The 17,167-nt window shown below is 52.7% G+C and overlaps 1 protein-coding gene across 1 annotated transcript; it reads left to right on the top strand.

Moving 5' to 3' along the window:
• Positions 1–1,081: 1,081 nt before the first annotated feature.
• Positions 1,082–16,807, top strand: LOC117876317 (zinc finger protein 420-like). The gene is made up of 6 exons (XM_034768355.1): positions 1,082–1,257; positions 1,479–1,585; positions 2,123–2,249; positions 2,484–2,597; positions 2,976–4,362; positions 15,234–16,807. The coding sequence occupies exons 1-6, from the start codon at positions 1,155–1,157 to the stop codon at positions 16,312–16,314; spliced, it is 2,919 nt and encodes a 972-aa protein (XP_034624246.1). The 5' UTR covers positions 1,082–1,154; the 3' UTR covers positions 16,315–16,807.
• The last annotated feature ends 360 nt before the right edge of the window (positions 16,808–17,167 follow it).

Genomic DNA, 17,167 nt, shown 5'->3' with positions numbered 1-17,167 from the left:
TTGCCATCAGAAACACTTCTGTCAGTGTACATTGCGTCTGCACTAGGGGGCTATGCTGGGCTCCAGCATAACCCTTCTAGTGTAGACATATTGTAACTTTCCTGACCGTCCCTAGGAGGCTGTGGAAGTGAGAGTGACAGACCGCATTGCTTTTAAACTAGTCAGTGTAATCTAAATTTCTCCCTAGCTGAAATGGGAAATTAAAGATTGCTGCCCACTGGCCAATGTCTTTAGACAAAAGCACCAAGGGAATTTGTAAAGATTTAGTCCATACCTTGGTTATACTAGCATGGTTTGGAAATTACTACCCGTTAAGTAAGAGATGGCTTAGCAAACCGGCACCCTTGTCCAAATGATCAATGTGAAATGTAAAATAAAGTGTCTCCTCAGTTTTGAGGGTCAAAACCTTTTAGATCTGAATGTGTCAAATACATCCTGTAAGAGGAACAGTTAAATCTGCATGTGGCAGAAGTTCATTACATAAAATTCTGTTAATTCAGACTCATGAGAAAATTGGATACCCCTTTGAGTGATGCCCCTCAAATGTAGAGGGATTATGTTACAAGGGAAGCTCTTTGTGGAATCGAATATCACTTTCCTCTCTCTTTGTACAGCACTCAATACAATGGAATCCTGGCCCATGACTAGGACTCCTGGGCTCTAGGGTAATACCAACAAATAATAATAATGTTCATTAAAAAGCATAGAAAGAGCCAACTACCTGCAGGAGTGCAATTGTGATCTGATATTCCTAGGTGCCAGGATCAGTCAAATAAAAGGTAGAATTGAGGTAACATCACCTGAGTGCAGAAAGGGTTCACTAGGAAGAAAAAAGCAGCACGGGAAGGAAGAAGGTTTGGTTTGGGCAGAAGGCTACAAGGAAGAAATACAAAATTGAGGGATCTCTTCTAGTTATCAATGGGCAGAACCCAACTGATATTGGTGAAAACTGGAAGATGGAAATGTGGGGGGACACAGAGCCCCTTTCATGTCTGTGGGAGGCCCATTGGCTTTCAATAACTCTGTTTAGTAGAGACTCCAAGAGCCATTTGTCACTACCCCTCAGATGCTACCTTTGTCCGTCACACAGAGCTAATAACGTCTATGTTTCCCAGGTCTCAGTTTGTGTGGTCAGAAGAGAAGGGATTTCTGAGATGATGGAGCCCCCGTCCAGCTCAAGGTCACAGAGGTTCCACCGCCCAGGGCCACAACTGAGCTGTGACCTCAGAGAGAAGCTGCAGTATTCACGGCAACTAGGTAATAAGTTGTGTGTGGAGATGCATGTGGTGTTGGGGAGCATGGATAGCACAGCAGGGAGGGGTGTCCCTGAGGCAGCCTGTATGAAATCATCAGAGCAGCATTTGGTTGTCTAGTGGCGTGTGAAGGGTGGGTGGTTCCCTGTTCCTAGTAGAGTTGTGAGGTCCAGGAGCATATGTGTCTGTGTGGGTCCCTCCAACGGTATCTTTATCATCCTTTAGACCTACCTGGACCTCATCTTTCTGCTCCTCCTGATAAGGGGAATGAAGGAGACCAAGATATGGTGGCCTCACTCCATAGATTTGGCTTTATGGCGAGTGGTGAAATGGTCTGTACTGTTCTTCCTGCCGGGCCGTGCTGCTTCCTTGTCTGTCCTCGCTCATTGCTCCCACCTCCTCCATCGCTCACCAGCCTTTCCAACTTTCCTTCTCCCCCATCAATAAAATAATCACACCGCTTTTTTGGGAGGTGCCTTGTGCATGCGGAGCTCCTCCCACACCCTGGATAGCTCACTTCATGCCCCTCCAGGTGGCTAGGCTTTGTCCCTGGCAGTTCATCCCGTGACTGAGCGGTGAGGCTATTGCGGGAACAGCATGTGCTGAATGGGGCTCCCTTGTGGCTCCAGGTGCTTGCTTCAGTGGCCTGGGTTGGGGCTAAGAGCCCTGTAGGGATGGGCAGGCTGAGCCTGGCATCTCTTGCTGTGTGGAGGACTTTGGGAGTGGGAAATGGGATTCCTCCCCCCCCCCCCCCCAATAATGCTGCATTGATGGTGATGGTTCTGCCCTTTGCTGCTCAGTTTGTGTCTGAGTGGTGGGATTGTGGCCAGACCAGACAGGTGCTGAGTGGGGGACCCATGTCATTTCAGATGCCAGTGACGTTTGAGGAGGTGGCCGTGTTCTTCTCTGAAGATGAATGGGCTCTTTTGGATGAAAAGCAGAAGGAACTGTACAGAGATGTCATGCAGGAGAATTACGAGACTCTCATGTCGTTGGGTGAGCAGTTGCTATAGTCCCTGTAGTGTAGACATGGCCTAAATCTCCTGTAAGGAACACAGCCCATTTCCCACCAGATAATCGGCTTGCCAAAATGGGATACTGAATGGGTGACAACCTATATGGATTGTGTCTTTCCCCTTCATTCCAAGATTTTCTTTGCTGTTCTTTGTAGTTAAGTGATCGAGAAATACTTGACATGTTGTGATGTATGTACCTCTTTCCAACGAGCAGGATTTCCGATCACTAAACCAGATGTGCTGTCCCAGATAGAGCGAGGGGAAGAGCCGTGGTTCCCAGATCTCCAGCGCTCTGATGAAAGGGAGAACGCAAGAGGCACTAGCACTGGTGAGGAATGAGTGACACCAATCAGGAAACCATCTGGGGCTGAGGGAAAAGATGGGATCTCAGCAAACCCACTAAGGACTGCTCCTGTTCTGTCTCATCTCATCTCACTCTCTATTGTGTCCTGTCCTCAAGGCAGGAGTCACTCCTGGCTCCCACTTGTCCTGCCTGACCCTGAAGCCTTTTCCTCCCCCAGCCTTTTTCTTAAGGTTCAGATGGGACTTTGAGTCAGAACTGGCCCCTCCTCATTCCTCCCGGAAAATATTAGGGAAATTTGCCTCTTATCCATCAGGTTTTCTGATCAGAGACAAATCCCCTTGCTGCCCCCTCTGCACCCAGCACAGGCAATGAATCACATCTGGATTCTCTTTCTCCCGCCAGGTGCTGGGACGGTGAGCGAGAAGGAGGAAAAAGCCCAGAAAGTTATATCTACAGGAGCAGAACCACAAAGGATGTTCTCAGGGAGACACTGTTGCCTTGAGTGGAGAGATGCCAGTGAGAGTCAAGGCAGGACAGAGAGGCTCTGGGAAGACCCTCCAGGTAGGAGTAAATCCACTCATAGCAAAAGAAGTTTAGAGAAATCCAAAGACCCCAACACCCACCAGACAGCCTGCACGGGGGAGAGCCCAAACACAAGTACTGAACCTGGGGAAAGTTTCAATAAATGCTCGCTCCTCGTTAAGCATTGTCAGCAAACTTGTGCAGAAAAGGGTGCCTACAAGTGTAATGAATGTGGTCAAAGTTTTTCTCAACAACAGTGCCTTCAGATACATCTGAGAATTCACACAGGGGAGAGACTCTATAAATGTAATGAATGTGGGAAAAGCTTCAGACTCAAGACAAGCCTTGTTCTTCATCGTTACACAGTCCACAAGTTGGAGAGACCCCATAAGTGTCCAGTGTGCGGCCAGCTCTTTATCCTGAGAAAGAGACTTATTCAGCATCAGAGAATCCACAATGAAGAGATGCATAGAGGGTTTAACAATGGGATTGTGAGTGAGAACAAGGATGAGCATCTCCAGCAGAAAAAGCCAATGGGAGCGGAGCCTCGTGAGGCATCTCAGAGATGTGAACGGGCAGATGCTGGTAAGAGTCGGGGAAGGAGAGGACAGCAGCGAGTTTCCCCCGCAGGGGGGAAAGACTGTGAATCTGCTGTATGTGAAGGAAGTTCTAAGAAATTGAACCGCACCGTCGCCCACCAGGGAACCAAGGTGGGAGCACAACTGAAGACACAAAGTAAAAGTAAGAGAAGTTTTAGTAGCAGCTCAGCCGCTGACCTGCATCAGAAAATCCACCCAGATGAGAAACGACACAGCTGTGCTGAGTGTGGGAAGAGCTACCGCCAGAACTCACACCTCCGAAGGCATCAAAAAAGCCACACGGGAGAGAAACCTTATGTATGTGCTGACTGTGGGAAGAGCTTTGGACGGAAGTCGCCACTCAGTAAACACCTGCGGACGCACAAAGAGGAGAAACCCTATAGCTGCGCTGACTGTGGGAAAAGCTTCAGAGAGAGCTCATACCTTGTTCTGCATCAGAGAATCCACACAGGAGAGAAACCCTATCAGTGTCCCGACTGCGACAAAAGCTTCAGGCGGAAAGGGGACCTTTCCAGTCACTGTAGGACCCACACGGGGGAAAAACCTTATAAATGCACTGAATGCGGGCAAGGCTTCAGGAAGAAATCAACCCTGACTAAGCACCTGAGGATCCATACGGGGGAGAGGCCCTTTAAATGCCCTCACTGTGAGAAAAGCTTTCGTCAAAAGTTCACCCTTTCCCAGCATCAGTCGGTGCATCGCAAAGCGAGACTCGCAAATGCACTGACTGTGGGAAAAACTTTCATCAGACCTGCACCCTTACCCAGCACCAGTCAGCGCACCAGGGAGAGAGACCTCGCAAATGCACTGAATGTGGGAAAAGCGTCAATCAAACACACAAGCTTGTTACACCCTTGGTAAACCTCCATGTGAACAAGAAACCCAATACAGCAAGTGTAACTTCCGATTACATTGGCCCTAGCAGCGCAATAGGGATTCCCCCTGTAATATAAAACAGTGGTATGGTGCTTTCTTTGCTTGGAGAAGGGCACTTAAGTACAAGGTGTAAGAAGGACGGGCGGGAAGTATTGGCTTATTTATGATGACAGATCCGAGATTCAGGAGGGCAAAGGAGCTGGTGAAGGTAGGAACAGATCCTTTGGCGGGGGTGGGGGGATTAGTGGGAATTGCAAGGTAATGGAGTTGAATTTTGTGGGAACACTGATCGTAAGGGCACAGCGGCAGGAACCAAGACAGAGAGTGCCTGGTAATGGAGATATGGATCATTTGAAAACTGGGATGTGGCAGGAGGAGGAATACTTGTGCGCGTTTGTGTATCTTTTCGGGCTTAGGAGTTCTACCAGTATAGTTATGCCGCTATGGTTATACTGGTACAACTTCCCATGTGGACACTTTTATTCTGGAATAAGTGTGTCCACGTGGGGAGTGAGAGAGAGATAATTACAGTTGTGTATGGCCTGTAAAATTCCCCATGCAGACAAACCCTTAATGAGGGAAGATTAAAGGTGACTGCCGAGCAGAAGTAAAGTATCAGAGGGGTAGCAGTGTTAGTCTGGATCTGTAAAAAGCGACAAAGAGTCCTCTGGCACCTTATAGACTAACAGACGTATAGGAGCGTGAGCATTCGAGAGTGAATGCCCACTTCGTCAGATGCATGTAGTGGAAATTTCCAGAGCCAGGTATAAATATGCAGGCAAGAATCAGTCTAGAGATAATGAGGTTAGTTCAATCAGGGAGGATGAAGCCCTCTGCTAGCAGTTGAGGTGTGAACACCACGGGAGGAGAAACTGCTTCTGTAGTTGGATAGCCATTCACAGTCTTTGTTTAATCCTGAGCTGATGGTGTCAAATTTGCAAATGAACTGAAATTCAGCACTTTCTCTTTGGAGTTTGGTCCTGAAGTTTTTTTGCTGCAGGATGACTACCTTTAAATCTGCTATTGTGTGGCCAGGGAGGTTGAAGTGTTCTCCTACAGGTTTTTGTGTGTTGCCATTCCTGATATCTGACTTGTGTCCTTTTATCCTTTTACGTAGTGACTGTCCAGTTTGGCCGATGTACATAGCAGAGGGGCATTGCTGGCACATGATGGCGTATATTACATTGGTGGACGTGCAGGTGAATGAACTGGTGATGTTGTGGCTGATCTGGTTAGGTCCTGTGATGGTGTCACTGGTGTAGATATGTGGGCAGAGTTGGCATCGAGGTTTGTTGCAGGGATTGGTTCCTGAGTTAGAGTTACTGTGGTACAGTGTATGGTTTCTGGTGAGAATGTTTAAGGTTGGCGGGTTGTCTGTGGGCGAGGACTGGCCTGCCTCCCAAGGCCTGTGAATGTGCGGGATCATTGTCCAGGATGGGTTGTAGATCACTGATGATGCGTTGGAGAGGTTTTAGCTGAGGGCTGTAGGTGATGGCCAGTGGAGTTCTGTTGGTTTCTTTCTTGGGCTTGTCTCGCAGCAGGAGGTTTCTGGGTACACCTCTGGATCTGTTGATCTGTTTCCTCATTTCCTCGTGTAGGTATCGTAGTTTTGAGAGTGCTTGGTGAAGATCTTGTGGGTGTTGGTCTCTGTCTGAGGGGATGGAGCAAATGCAGTTGTACCTCAGCGCTTGGCTGTAGACGGATCGTGTGGTGTGTCCGGGATGGAAGCTGGAGGCATGAAGGTGGGCATAGTGGTCGGTGGGTTTTCGGTATAGTGTGGTGTTAATGTGACCATCACTTATTTGTACTCTGGTGTCTAGGAAGTGGACCTCCAGTGTAGATTGGTCCAGGCTGAGGTTGATGGTGGGGTGGAAGCTATTGAAATCGTGGTGGAATTCTTCCAGAGTTTCCTTCCCATGAGTCCAGATGATGAAGATGTCATCAATGTAGCATAGGTAGAGAAGGGGCGTGAGTGGACGAGAGCTGAGGAAGCGTTGTTCCAGGTCAGCCATAAAAATGTTGGCATATTGTGGGGCCATGCGGGGGCCCATAGCGGTGCCACTGGTCTGGAGGTATATAGTGTCACCAAACTTGAAAGAATTGTGCGTGAGGATAAAGTCACAGAGTTCAGCAACCAGTTGTGCTGTGTCATCATCAGGGATACTGTTCCTGACAGCTTGTATTCCATCTGTGTGTGGGATGTTTGTGTAGAGATCCTCCACATCCATGGTGGCTAGGATGGTGTTTTCTGGAAGATCACCAATGTATTGTAGTTTTCTCAGGAAATCAGTGGTGTCATGGAGATAGCTGAGAGCAGAAGTAAATCAGTCATACTCCACCCCCACAGCAGCCTTCCATGCCACTTTGGGGCTATCTACACAGCAAGTAGCAGGAAGTCTCAGAGCCCAGGTCAACGGACTCGGGCTCACTCTGCAGCGTTAACAATAGCTGTGAGATGTTTCACCTCGGGCTGGAGCTTGGGCTCAGGGAGTCCCAGAGCCCGGGTTGACACACCTGGGCTTGCGGAGCTCACGCTATGGTGCTAAAAATAGCTGTGAGACCTGGCTAATCAGCCTAGGGTCCCAGCCAGAGCTGCAGTGTCTACACAGCTCTTTTTAGCACAGTAATTCAAGGTCAAGTCTGTTGACCCACACTCTGAGACTTGCTGCTGCTGGCTGTAGACATGCCCTAGCTGGCTAGTAGCACTTGCGGCCACTTTCATCAACTATATGGTTAATAATAACAACAGGATTCCAGGGGGAGCCAACAGGGGAGGTAGGCTGCCTGAGCTCCAAGCTCCTCGCTATACCCCGCAGAATCTGTTCAAAATAACCGCAATCCTACTCTAAATATAGTTAATTTAGATTGATATCCATGCACCATCTGCTAAGGGATCCCTGGATAAGAGTTTGGACCTCTCCTCTTCTCCAGTAACGAAGCAGGCCTGCAAAAAGCAAAAGCTATCTGAGAGCTCATGTCATATGGAGATGTAGGAAGAAGCTCCGGATAGAATCCTGAACAAACCTTGCAGGTGCTTCCAGGGCCGGCTCCAGGGTTTTGGCCGCCCCTAGCAGCCCAATAAATAAATAAATAAATAAAAAAGCCGTGATCGTGATCGCGATCTGCGGTGGCAATTCGGCAGGAGGTCCTTTGCTCCCAGCGGGAGTGAGGGACTGTCCGCCGAATTGCCGCCGAATACCTGGATGTGCCGCCCCTCTCCGGAGCGGCCGCCCCAAGCACCTGCTTGCCAGGCTGGTGCCTGGAGCTGGCCCTGTGTGCTTCAGTAGATCTCAGAAGAATTAACTCTCTGAAGAACAATGGCAGCAGATATTGCCGATGTGAAAAAGACCACTGCAGCTCATCAAACCAGCCTACGAAGGAGAGTGGGGTAAGTTGAGGCCCATGTGTCTGCACTGGAGGACTCTGTAACAGCCAGTAACGCCTCCTCAAATCAGCAAGTGCAGAGGATTAGAGCCCTACAGGAGAGAGTGGACTATCAGGAGGGCAGAACAAGATATAATAATTTGCATTTGGTTGTCTTTCTGGAGGGCTTTGAGAAAGGTAAGTCTATTGAATTCCTAAATAAGGCTGTCCCTGAATTCTTAAAACTCCCTTTGGGAACTGATTTTGAAATTGAGAGGGAGCACCGTTTCTTAGCCCCGAAGCCCCCAGCAGATGTGAGACCAAGACCTTTCCTAATTTTTTTATGATGAAGTTTTTAAAATGTGGCACCAGACAGTTCAATAAGGCCATGGAAATGAACATACAAGGCCGATGACGTACCACGTTTCATTTCCAGCCACATTTCAGATAAAGACTGAAGGATAATGCCACAGTTTTTGCACAGCAACAGAAGCTACGAAATTTTTGGATTCTCTGCAAGGGATTCTCTTCTGGTCAGCACCCTAGAGACGGATCCTCCTTCTATCTTAAATACAGTACAGACATTGGGGGTGGAGCAGAATAAGGACCAATGTCTGTACTGTATTTAAGATAGAAGGAGGATATTCTTTGCTTGGTCTGTTTTACTGGAAACAATTTTTGAGGCCGCTTTTTTCTTTAAGGCTTGGTCTACACTACCCCCCCCAATTCGAACTAAGGTACGCAACTTCAGCTACGTGAATAACGTAGCTGAAGTCGAAGTACCTTAGTTCGAACTTACCTTGGTCCACACGCGGCAGGCAGGCTCCCCCGTCGACTCCGCGGTACTCCTCTCGCCGAGCTGGAGTACCGCAGTCGACGGCAAGCACTTCCGGGTTCGACTTATCGCGTCCAGACTAGACGCGATAAGTCGAACCCAGAACTTCGATTTCCAGCCGTCGAACTAGCTGGTAAGTGTAGCCAAGGCCTTAGACTTCTGCCTCCCCCACTGAGTATATAAGACAGGGGTAGGCAACCTATGGCATGCGTGCCGAAGGCAGCACGCGAGCTGATTTTCAGTGGCACTCACACGGCCCGGGTCCTGGCCACCGGTCTGGGGGGCTCTGCGTTTTAATTTAATTTTAAATGAAGCTTCTTAAACATTTTATAAACCTTATTTACTTTTTATACAACAATAGTTTAGTTATGTATTATAGACTTAGAGAAAGAGACCTAAAAACGTTAAAATGTATTACCGGCACGCGGAACCTTAAATTAGAGTGAATAAATGAAGACTCGGCACACCTGAAAGGTTGCTGACCCCTGATATAAGAAGTCAGGGGTCTATAAAACTGCACCTGGAATTACCAATGCCAGTGGTAAGTGATTACCCAGGTCTACAGTGAAACCAACACCCCCATCTGCTAGGAAGGACTATAAAGGTGAAACATTTACTTGATGCGTAATAATTTATACCTCTCTTGGACTAGGACTGAATCTTATGATAGTGAGCATCTCCTGGGGCGCTGAGCTCAGGACTTTCATGCCCCTCCCCACGCCTGCCGGCGCTCTGCATACCTGGGCTTGAGGCTTCTGCCTGGCATCTGCAGCTGGGGCTCGGGGCTTCCCTTGCAGTTCCTTCTGGGGCTCAGGTGTCCATTTTTTCTGGATGCCCCCAAATTGGCCAAGGCCCTTGCATTAATCTGCCAGGGATTAGCAGGTAGGAGCCCCCAGCTGAGATGCTCTGACAAAGTGGGACTGTTCTTAATGTTTCCTCTGAATACTGTGTGGGTGCCTCAGTTTCCCCTTTGCATTTCTTAAGTCTCCAGTGGGCATAATTGCCCAACACTCTGTATCCTGGCTACAAATGGCTGGGGCCCTTCCCCCCCTGTAAGGGAATAGCTAAAGGTGAACAAAGAGATCAGGTGACCTCCTGGCCCGGGAAAGAGACAAAGGCCAGAAAGGAGGGGCTGGAGGGGGTTTTCAGTAGGGAGCTGGCCGGGGACAGGAAGTGAGGGCAGACGGGGGTGTCTGGCTCGCTGGGCCCCAGAATGGACCCGGCTGAGGGTTCTGTTCTCTGTACCTACAAGCTCTGCTTTAGACCGGGTTCCTGTCATCTAATAAATCTCTATTTTACTGGCTGGCTAAGAGTCACGTCTGACTGCGAAGTGGGGGTGCGTGCAGGACCCTGTGGCTTCCCCAGGACCCCGCCTGGACAGACTCGCTGTGAGAAGTGCATGGAGGGCTATGTGCTGAATGCTCCAAGGTCAGACCCAGGAAGGTGAAGCCGTGTGAGCTTCTTGCCCTGAAGACAGTCTGCTCCAAGGGAGAGGAGGCTCCCCAAAGTCCTGACTGGCTTTGTGGGGAGCAGTTCCAAAGCATTGCGCAGGGACTCCGTGACAGGTGCTCCCAGCAGCTGGAACCCACCTCCACATCTGGGAACCTCCTCTATCTTCAGAAAGGTTGCTGGTTGCTGCCCTCAGAGCCCAGGTCTGAAGGCAGCACAGAAGTGAGAGTGACAATGCTATGATCCCCCTACAACAACCTCCAAACTCCCCCATTCTCCCATTTTGGTGGGACCCCCATGGTTACAATACCATGAAATGTCAGATGGAAACATCTGAAATGGTGATATTAGTCAATTTCAAGGCCAGAGGGTTTTTTAATTAGTCAAAATGAGCTGTGAATTTGGTAGGGACCTGGCTGTTATGGAGGCCCTACCAGGTTTGCACCCCAGTTCTCCTGAAAGGCCATTGAGAATTCATGCTGGCTGAGAAACTTCCCAGAATAAGCTACCACGATTGGGGGGAAATGAAGGAAACCAACTGAAGCCTGAGCTAGGATGGAGAGCATTGATCCAAGCAGTGTTTGAACCCCTCCACCCCCACCTGCCTGCCTGCCGTGAAACGGACAGAGGGGCACTGATTTCTGTTTGTGAACTTGCTACAGACCGTGGGCTTCAGCACAAGCCGTACAGCCCATACTCTGAACTCTTGGATAAACAACAAAGTTGGCTTTTCAGAAACCTTTTCCCCCAGGGCTCTGCATCCACTTGGGATTGTGCCCAGCAGAGGCTGGTGGAGGGGAGGGGAAGATAGAGGAGGCTGTGCAAATGTCATGGCGTCTGTACTACCCCACAGACACACACACGCCCACCCACCCAATGCACGGCATATTAGCCAGGACAGTAAATTATCTGGCCATAACTTAAAGTCCTCAGTGTTGAAAGTACAATTTATCCAGAAAACTATGGGAGGGAAGGAGAGTTGCAGTAACCAGCCTGGATTTCCAGTCTCTGGCCAGGCACATCCCCCTCTCCAGGGTTTTCACTAATATCTTCTCCAAACTGGTCCTCCTGATATAATCTGAGGTCACATCCTGGCCTGCAGGGACATTGGCAGGATCTTCACTGTTCCCAGCTGCAGCATCACCCTCGTTATCCTGCAGCACAGCACTTGGCATCCAAGTGCAGACTCCAAAGAGACTCAAGACTGTTGGTTGATTCCTGAATTCAGGACCTGATCCAATTCCCATCAAAATCAGCGAGACAGAGCCTCAGCTGGTGTCAACTGGAATCGCCCCATTGATTGCGGTGGATTTAGAGCCCATTCACACCAGCTGGGGATCTGAGAACCTCACAGAACCTCTCCACTAATTCCAATGGGTGTTGGAACAGGCCTGTAAGTAACACACCTTCCCCCTGTGACAAAGAAACGCAAGCCTGGCCCTGTTTGAAAGCAGCTGTTGAATTCTGTTTTGCTCATGGTTCTCAGATTCTCTGTCTCCTTGTGTGTTCGGGGAGCTGTATCCTTTCCCCTCCTAGCCCCACCACAGATTCATGAAATCAACAAGACATCTGAATGGTCAATGGCGTTAGTATCTTTGGAGACTCCAATCAGGGATGCAAATAGCCCCAGGCTCTGCCATGACTTTGGGGGAGAGGCGACACCCAATAAATAAGGGGGAGGGATAGCTCAGTGGTTTGAGCATTGGCCTGCTAAACCTAGGGCTGTGAGTTCAATCCTTGAGGGGGCCACTTAGGGATCTGGGGCAAAATCAGTATTTGGTTCTGCTAGTAAAGGCTCAGTGACCTTTCAGGGTCCCTTCCAGCTCTATGAGATAGGTATATCTTATTATTATTATTATTATAAAATCAGTTTGTTTTTTTCATATAGAAAATGCTTCATTTCAAGATTGGGAGACTAGCGGAAAGACTAATTCATTACTCTTATTATAGTTAGTCTTAACAGTAGCACCTAGAGGCCTCCTGTGAGATCAGGGCTCCTTGCGCCAGGCACGGCACAGACACAGAATAAGAGAGAATCGAGGCCCTAAAGAGGTTAATGTAAGATAGACAAAGGGCAGGAGAGAGGAATGATTTGCCCAAGGTCTCACAATAGGTGAGTGGCAGAGTCAGGTATGCAGGAATCTCCCAGGCCAGGGGTGGCCAATCTGAGCCTGAGAAGGAGTCAGAATTTACCCATGGACATTGCCAAAGAGCCACAGTAATACGTCAGCAGCCCCCCCCTTCAACTTCCCCCCCACAGCGCCTCCCACCCACTGGCAGCCCCACCGATCATCACCTCCCCCTCCCTCCCCGCACCTCCCGATCAGCCGTTTCGTGGGGTGCAGGAGGCTCCAGGCAGGAGGCGGAGGAGCGAGGGCACAGCAGGCTCAGGGGAAAGGATGGGAAGGGGTGGAGTGGGGGCAGGGCCTGTGGCAGAGCCAGGGGTTGAGCAGTGAGCACCAGGGGCGGCTCCAGGCACCAGTGCACCAAGCGTGTGCCTGGGGCGTCAAGCCGCAGGGGGTGTCCTGCCGGTCGCCGTGAGGGCGGCAGTCAGGCTGTCTTCAGCGGCATGCCTGCGGGAGGTCCGCAGATTTGGCGGTAGGTACGCCGAAGCCACGGGACCGGCAGACCTCTTGCAGGCATGCCGCCGAAGGCAGCCTGCCTGCTGTGCTTCGGGTGGCAAAATACATAGAGCTGCCCCTGGTGAGCACCCTCCGGCACCTTGGAAAGTTGGCACCTGTAGCTCCAGCTTAGGGTGACCAGATGTCCTGATTTTATAGGGACAGTCCCGATTTTTTTCAGAGTAGCAGCCGTGTTAGTCTGTATCCGCAAAAAGAACAGGAGTACTTGTGGCACCTTGGAGACTAACAAATTTATTTGAGCATAAGCTTTCGTGGGCTACATCCGAAGATTCTTGCATTCTTGCATCCGAAGAAGTGGGCTGTAGCCCACAAAAGCTTATGCTCAAATAAATTTGTCTCTAAGGTGCCACAAGGACTCCCAATTTTTTGGTCTTTTTCTTATCTAGGCTCCTATTACCCCCCCCCCCCTTGTCCCGATTTTTCACACTTGCTGTCTGGTCACCCTACTCCAGCCCCGGAGTCGGTGCCGTTACAAGGAGCCGCATGTTAACTCCCAAAGAGCTGCATGTGGCTCCGGAGTCACAGGTTGGCCACCCCTGTCCCAGACAATAAACCCAGCCAGCTTTGCTAAATTGATAATAAAGGGACATTAGTTATGTGCAGAACAGGGACCCTGCCTTGGAGTTTACAACCTTTGGAACCAGGAGTGGGGGGCTGAGATGAGCCGTGCTCCACCCCAGAGGTGGCTGCTGCGAAGGGCTTGCTGGGTAAACAGCCTCTGCACCCCACCCCACTGTCAGCACCCGGCGCGGGGTCCCTGTATACCCAGCCCCCACCCTAGAGGTGGCTGCATCTCAGTGCTGGTTCAGGCAGTGCCTATGGAGGATTTGCAAGGCGTATACAAAGGCTCTGCTGTGGCAGACGTTGAAGAAATACAGGAGGCTCTTGGACTGGGATCACTGCCGTGATGGGGCTTCACCTGCCTCCCCGGGGACAGGGCCCCCATGATCACCACCCACCTCCACCCCAGGGTGAGCCCTCGCCCCTCCCCTCTCTTCCCTGGGAAAATCTCTCCCCCTCCTCCTAAGGCGTCGGAAGTGCGGCGAAGGGGTCTGGATAACGCAGGGACCTTCCTGTTCCCAATCCCAGCTGCCCCCTCGGAAAGCGGCGCGCCCGGGAACCCAGCGCCCGGCACCCCGGGGAACCCGCAGCGGGGCGCAGCCAGGGGCGGCCCCGGGGGAGGGAGAGAAGCAGCCGCGGAGGCAGGAAATCGCTGCCCGGAGGAAGCGGCCGCAGGGCCGGGGGGGATCGGAGCCAGATGGGGGCTAGAGACCCCCCCCAGCCAGCTCCCCGGGGCAGCAGGGGCGGGGGCGGGTCTGGGGATTAACCCCCCGGAGCTCTGTGGGTAGGAAATAGCCGCTGTTTCCTCCCCCCGCCCCCAGCGGCATCCCCTGCCCTGCCCCCCCGCATGGAGCCGGGGGCAGAGCCGCGGGTCCCGGATCTCCAGCGCGCCCCGGGCAGGGAGCTCCCCAGAGGCGCCCGCACGGGTGAGGAACGCGCGGCTCCGGGAGGGAAGGGGGAGCCCACGGGGTGGGTTACACTCGCCCCCCGAGCCGGGGGTCCTGCTGCCCGGCCGGGCTTTTCCACTGGGGTCCGAGCCGAGCGGGGAAGCTCAGGGGATTTTCCAGCGCGGTGCAGACCCGGGATCTTTGGAAGAGGCCGCAGAGGAGAAGACCCGCAGGGGAGCGATCGCTGTTGCTCTCCGAAGCTGGGCTGGGCGCCCGGACTCCTGGGTTCTATTCCCCAACTCCGCCTCTGGCCTCTGCTGCAGGGCCTGGGGGAGCCGCTTCCCCCTCTGGGCCTCCCTGTCCTCTTTAGATTGTGAGGGCAGGGACTGTTTCTGGGCGGGGGGGGTGCAGTGCCCGGCACGAGGGGGCCCTGATTTTAGCTGCGGTCTGTGCAGTGCGCGGCGTAATGGGGCCCCAGATCTCAGTCAGGGTCTGTGCAGCGCCAGGCGCCATGGGACCCGGGTCTCAGTCTCATCTCTTGATGAGAGCCGATGCAGCACCGGGCAGGACAGAGCACATCAGAGCAGGGTCTGGTGGGCTCTGGCTGTGGGATTGGTACAAATGTTGATTTCTTTGTAGCAAAGCCCTTTGCCATCCCCGGCACAGCCCTGCCTGGACTCTCTCTCTCGTCCAGCAGGTGCCGGGACAGAGGAGGAGAATCCCCAGCAGGAAGGGCCTGTGGGAACGGAGTCTCACGGGAGGTCCCAGAGCCCTGCGTGGGAAGACACCGGCTGGGTGGGACGGCAGCAGGGAGACCCCGCGGGGGAGACACCCGAAGGATCAGAGGACCCTGAGCTCCTTCCCAAAGCCCTCAAGGGGCAGAAATCCACCATCTGCCCTGACTGCGGGAAGAGCTTCGGGAACAGCTCCCACCTGGCCCGCCACCGCCGCACACACACGGGGGAAAAGCCCTACACCTGCCCCGAGTGTGGCAAGAGCTACCGGCAGGACTCGCACCTGGCCCAGCACCGGCGCTCCCACACTGGCGAGCGCCCCTACAAGTGCACCGAGTGCGGCAAGGCCTTCTCGCAGAGCTCCAACCTCATCATCCACCAGCGCACGCACACCGGCGAGCGCCCCTACACCTGCGGGGAGTGCGGGCGCAGCTTCGGGCACAGCTCGGACCTGGCACAGCACCGGCGGGTGCACACGGGGGAAAAGCCCTTCCCCTGCCCGCAGTGCGGCAAGCGTTTCGCCCAGAGCTCCAAGGTGACCCAGCACCAGCGCTTCCACACCGGCGAGCGCCCCTTCGGCTGCCCGGACTGCGGCAAGGCCTTCCGGCTCAGCGCCGACCTGCTGCGGCACCGGCGCACCCACACCGGCGAGAAGCCCTACGGCTGCGCCGAGTGCGGCAAGCGCTTTGTGGAGAGCTCCCACCTCATCCGGCACCAGCGCACCCACATGGGCGAGCGCCCCTACCGCTGCCCGCAGTGCGGCAAGGGCTTCAACCAGAGCTCCAACCTGCTGCAGCACCAGCGCACCCACCGGGGCGAGCGCCCCTACGTCTGCGGCGACTGCGGCAAGGCCTTCGGCGTCAGCTCGGCGCTGCTGCAGCACCGGCGCACCCACACCGGCGAGCGGCCCTACCGCTGCCCCCAGTGCGGCAAGAGCTTCAGCGTCTCCTCCACCTACAACATCCACCGGCGCACCCACACCGGCCTCAAACCCTACGCCTGTGTTGACTGCGGCAAGGCCTTCAGCCGCAGCTCTGCCCTGCTCCAGCACCAGAGCACCCACACCGGGGAGCGGCCCTACCGCTGCAGCCACTGCGGGAAGGGCTTCGGGCAGAAGGCGGCCATGGCCCAGCACCAGAGAACTCACCTGGGCCAGGAGCCCACCGGAGTGATCCCACTGGGGGACTGGGGTGCGGCCCAACTCGGACAGAGCCAGGGGGAGGAGGAGGAGGGTGATGAGGCAGGAAGCAAGGAGAGCGCCGGGCAGGGGTGATTGGGACCAGGGCACCGGGAAGGGAATATGTGCCTGGCGGGGCAATGAAGGGAAAAGTGGAAGCTGCAGTGGACGCTGAGGGGATTGATAATAGGAGGATCACTGTGACGGCTCGAGGCGGCCTGGTTCAAGCTCCAGGGTGGAAGGGGAGGGGAGTACGTGTCTGGGGGGAACGGGTGGCAGGGGACGGGAAGGTCTGTATATGTCTGGGGGAACAGAAAGGGCGGTACATGTCTGAGGGGGGACATAAGAACATAAGAATTGCCCTACTGGGTCAGACCAAAGGTCCATCTAGCCCAGTATCCTGTCTACCAACAGTGGCCAGTGCCAGGTGCCCCAGGGGGAATGAACAGAACAGGTCATTATCAACTGATCATCCCCTGTCGCCAATTCCCAGCTTCCGGCAAACAGAGGCTAGGGACACCATTCCTGCCCATCCTGGCTCATAGGTCCATCAATGGCTATCTTCCATGAATCTATCTAGTTCTTCTTTGAACCCTGTTATGGTCTTGGCCTTCACAACATCCTCTGGCAAGGAGTTCCACAGGTTGACTGTGCGTTGTGTGAAGAAATATTTCCTTTTGTTTGTTTTAAACCTGCTGCTATTAATTTAATTTGATGACCCCTAGTTCTTGTGTTATGAGAAGTAGTAAACAACACTTCCTTATCTACTTTCTCTACACCAGTCATGATTTTATAGACCTCAATCATATCTCCCCTTAGCCGTCTCTTTTTCAAGCTGAAAAGTCCCAGTCTTATTAATCTCTCCTCATACGGAAGCCGTTCCATAACCCTAATCACTTTTGTTGCCCTTTTCTGAACCTTTTCCAATTCCAATATATCTTTTTTGAGA

This window comes from Trachemys scripta, chromosome 4 (assembly GCF_013100865.1).
Source record: "Trachemys scripta elegans isolate TJP31775 chromosome 4, CAS_Tse_1.0, whole genome shotgun sequence".
Classification (NCBI taxonomy): domain Eukaryota; kingdom Metazoa; phylum Chordata; order Testudines; family Emydidae; genus Trachemys; species Trachemys scripta.
Note: the sequence above shows the minus strand (reverse complement) of the source record. Positions and strands in the feature narration are given on the sequence as shown.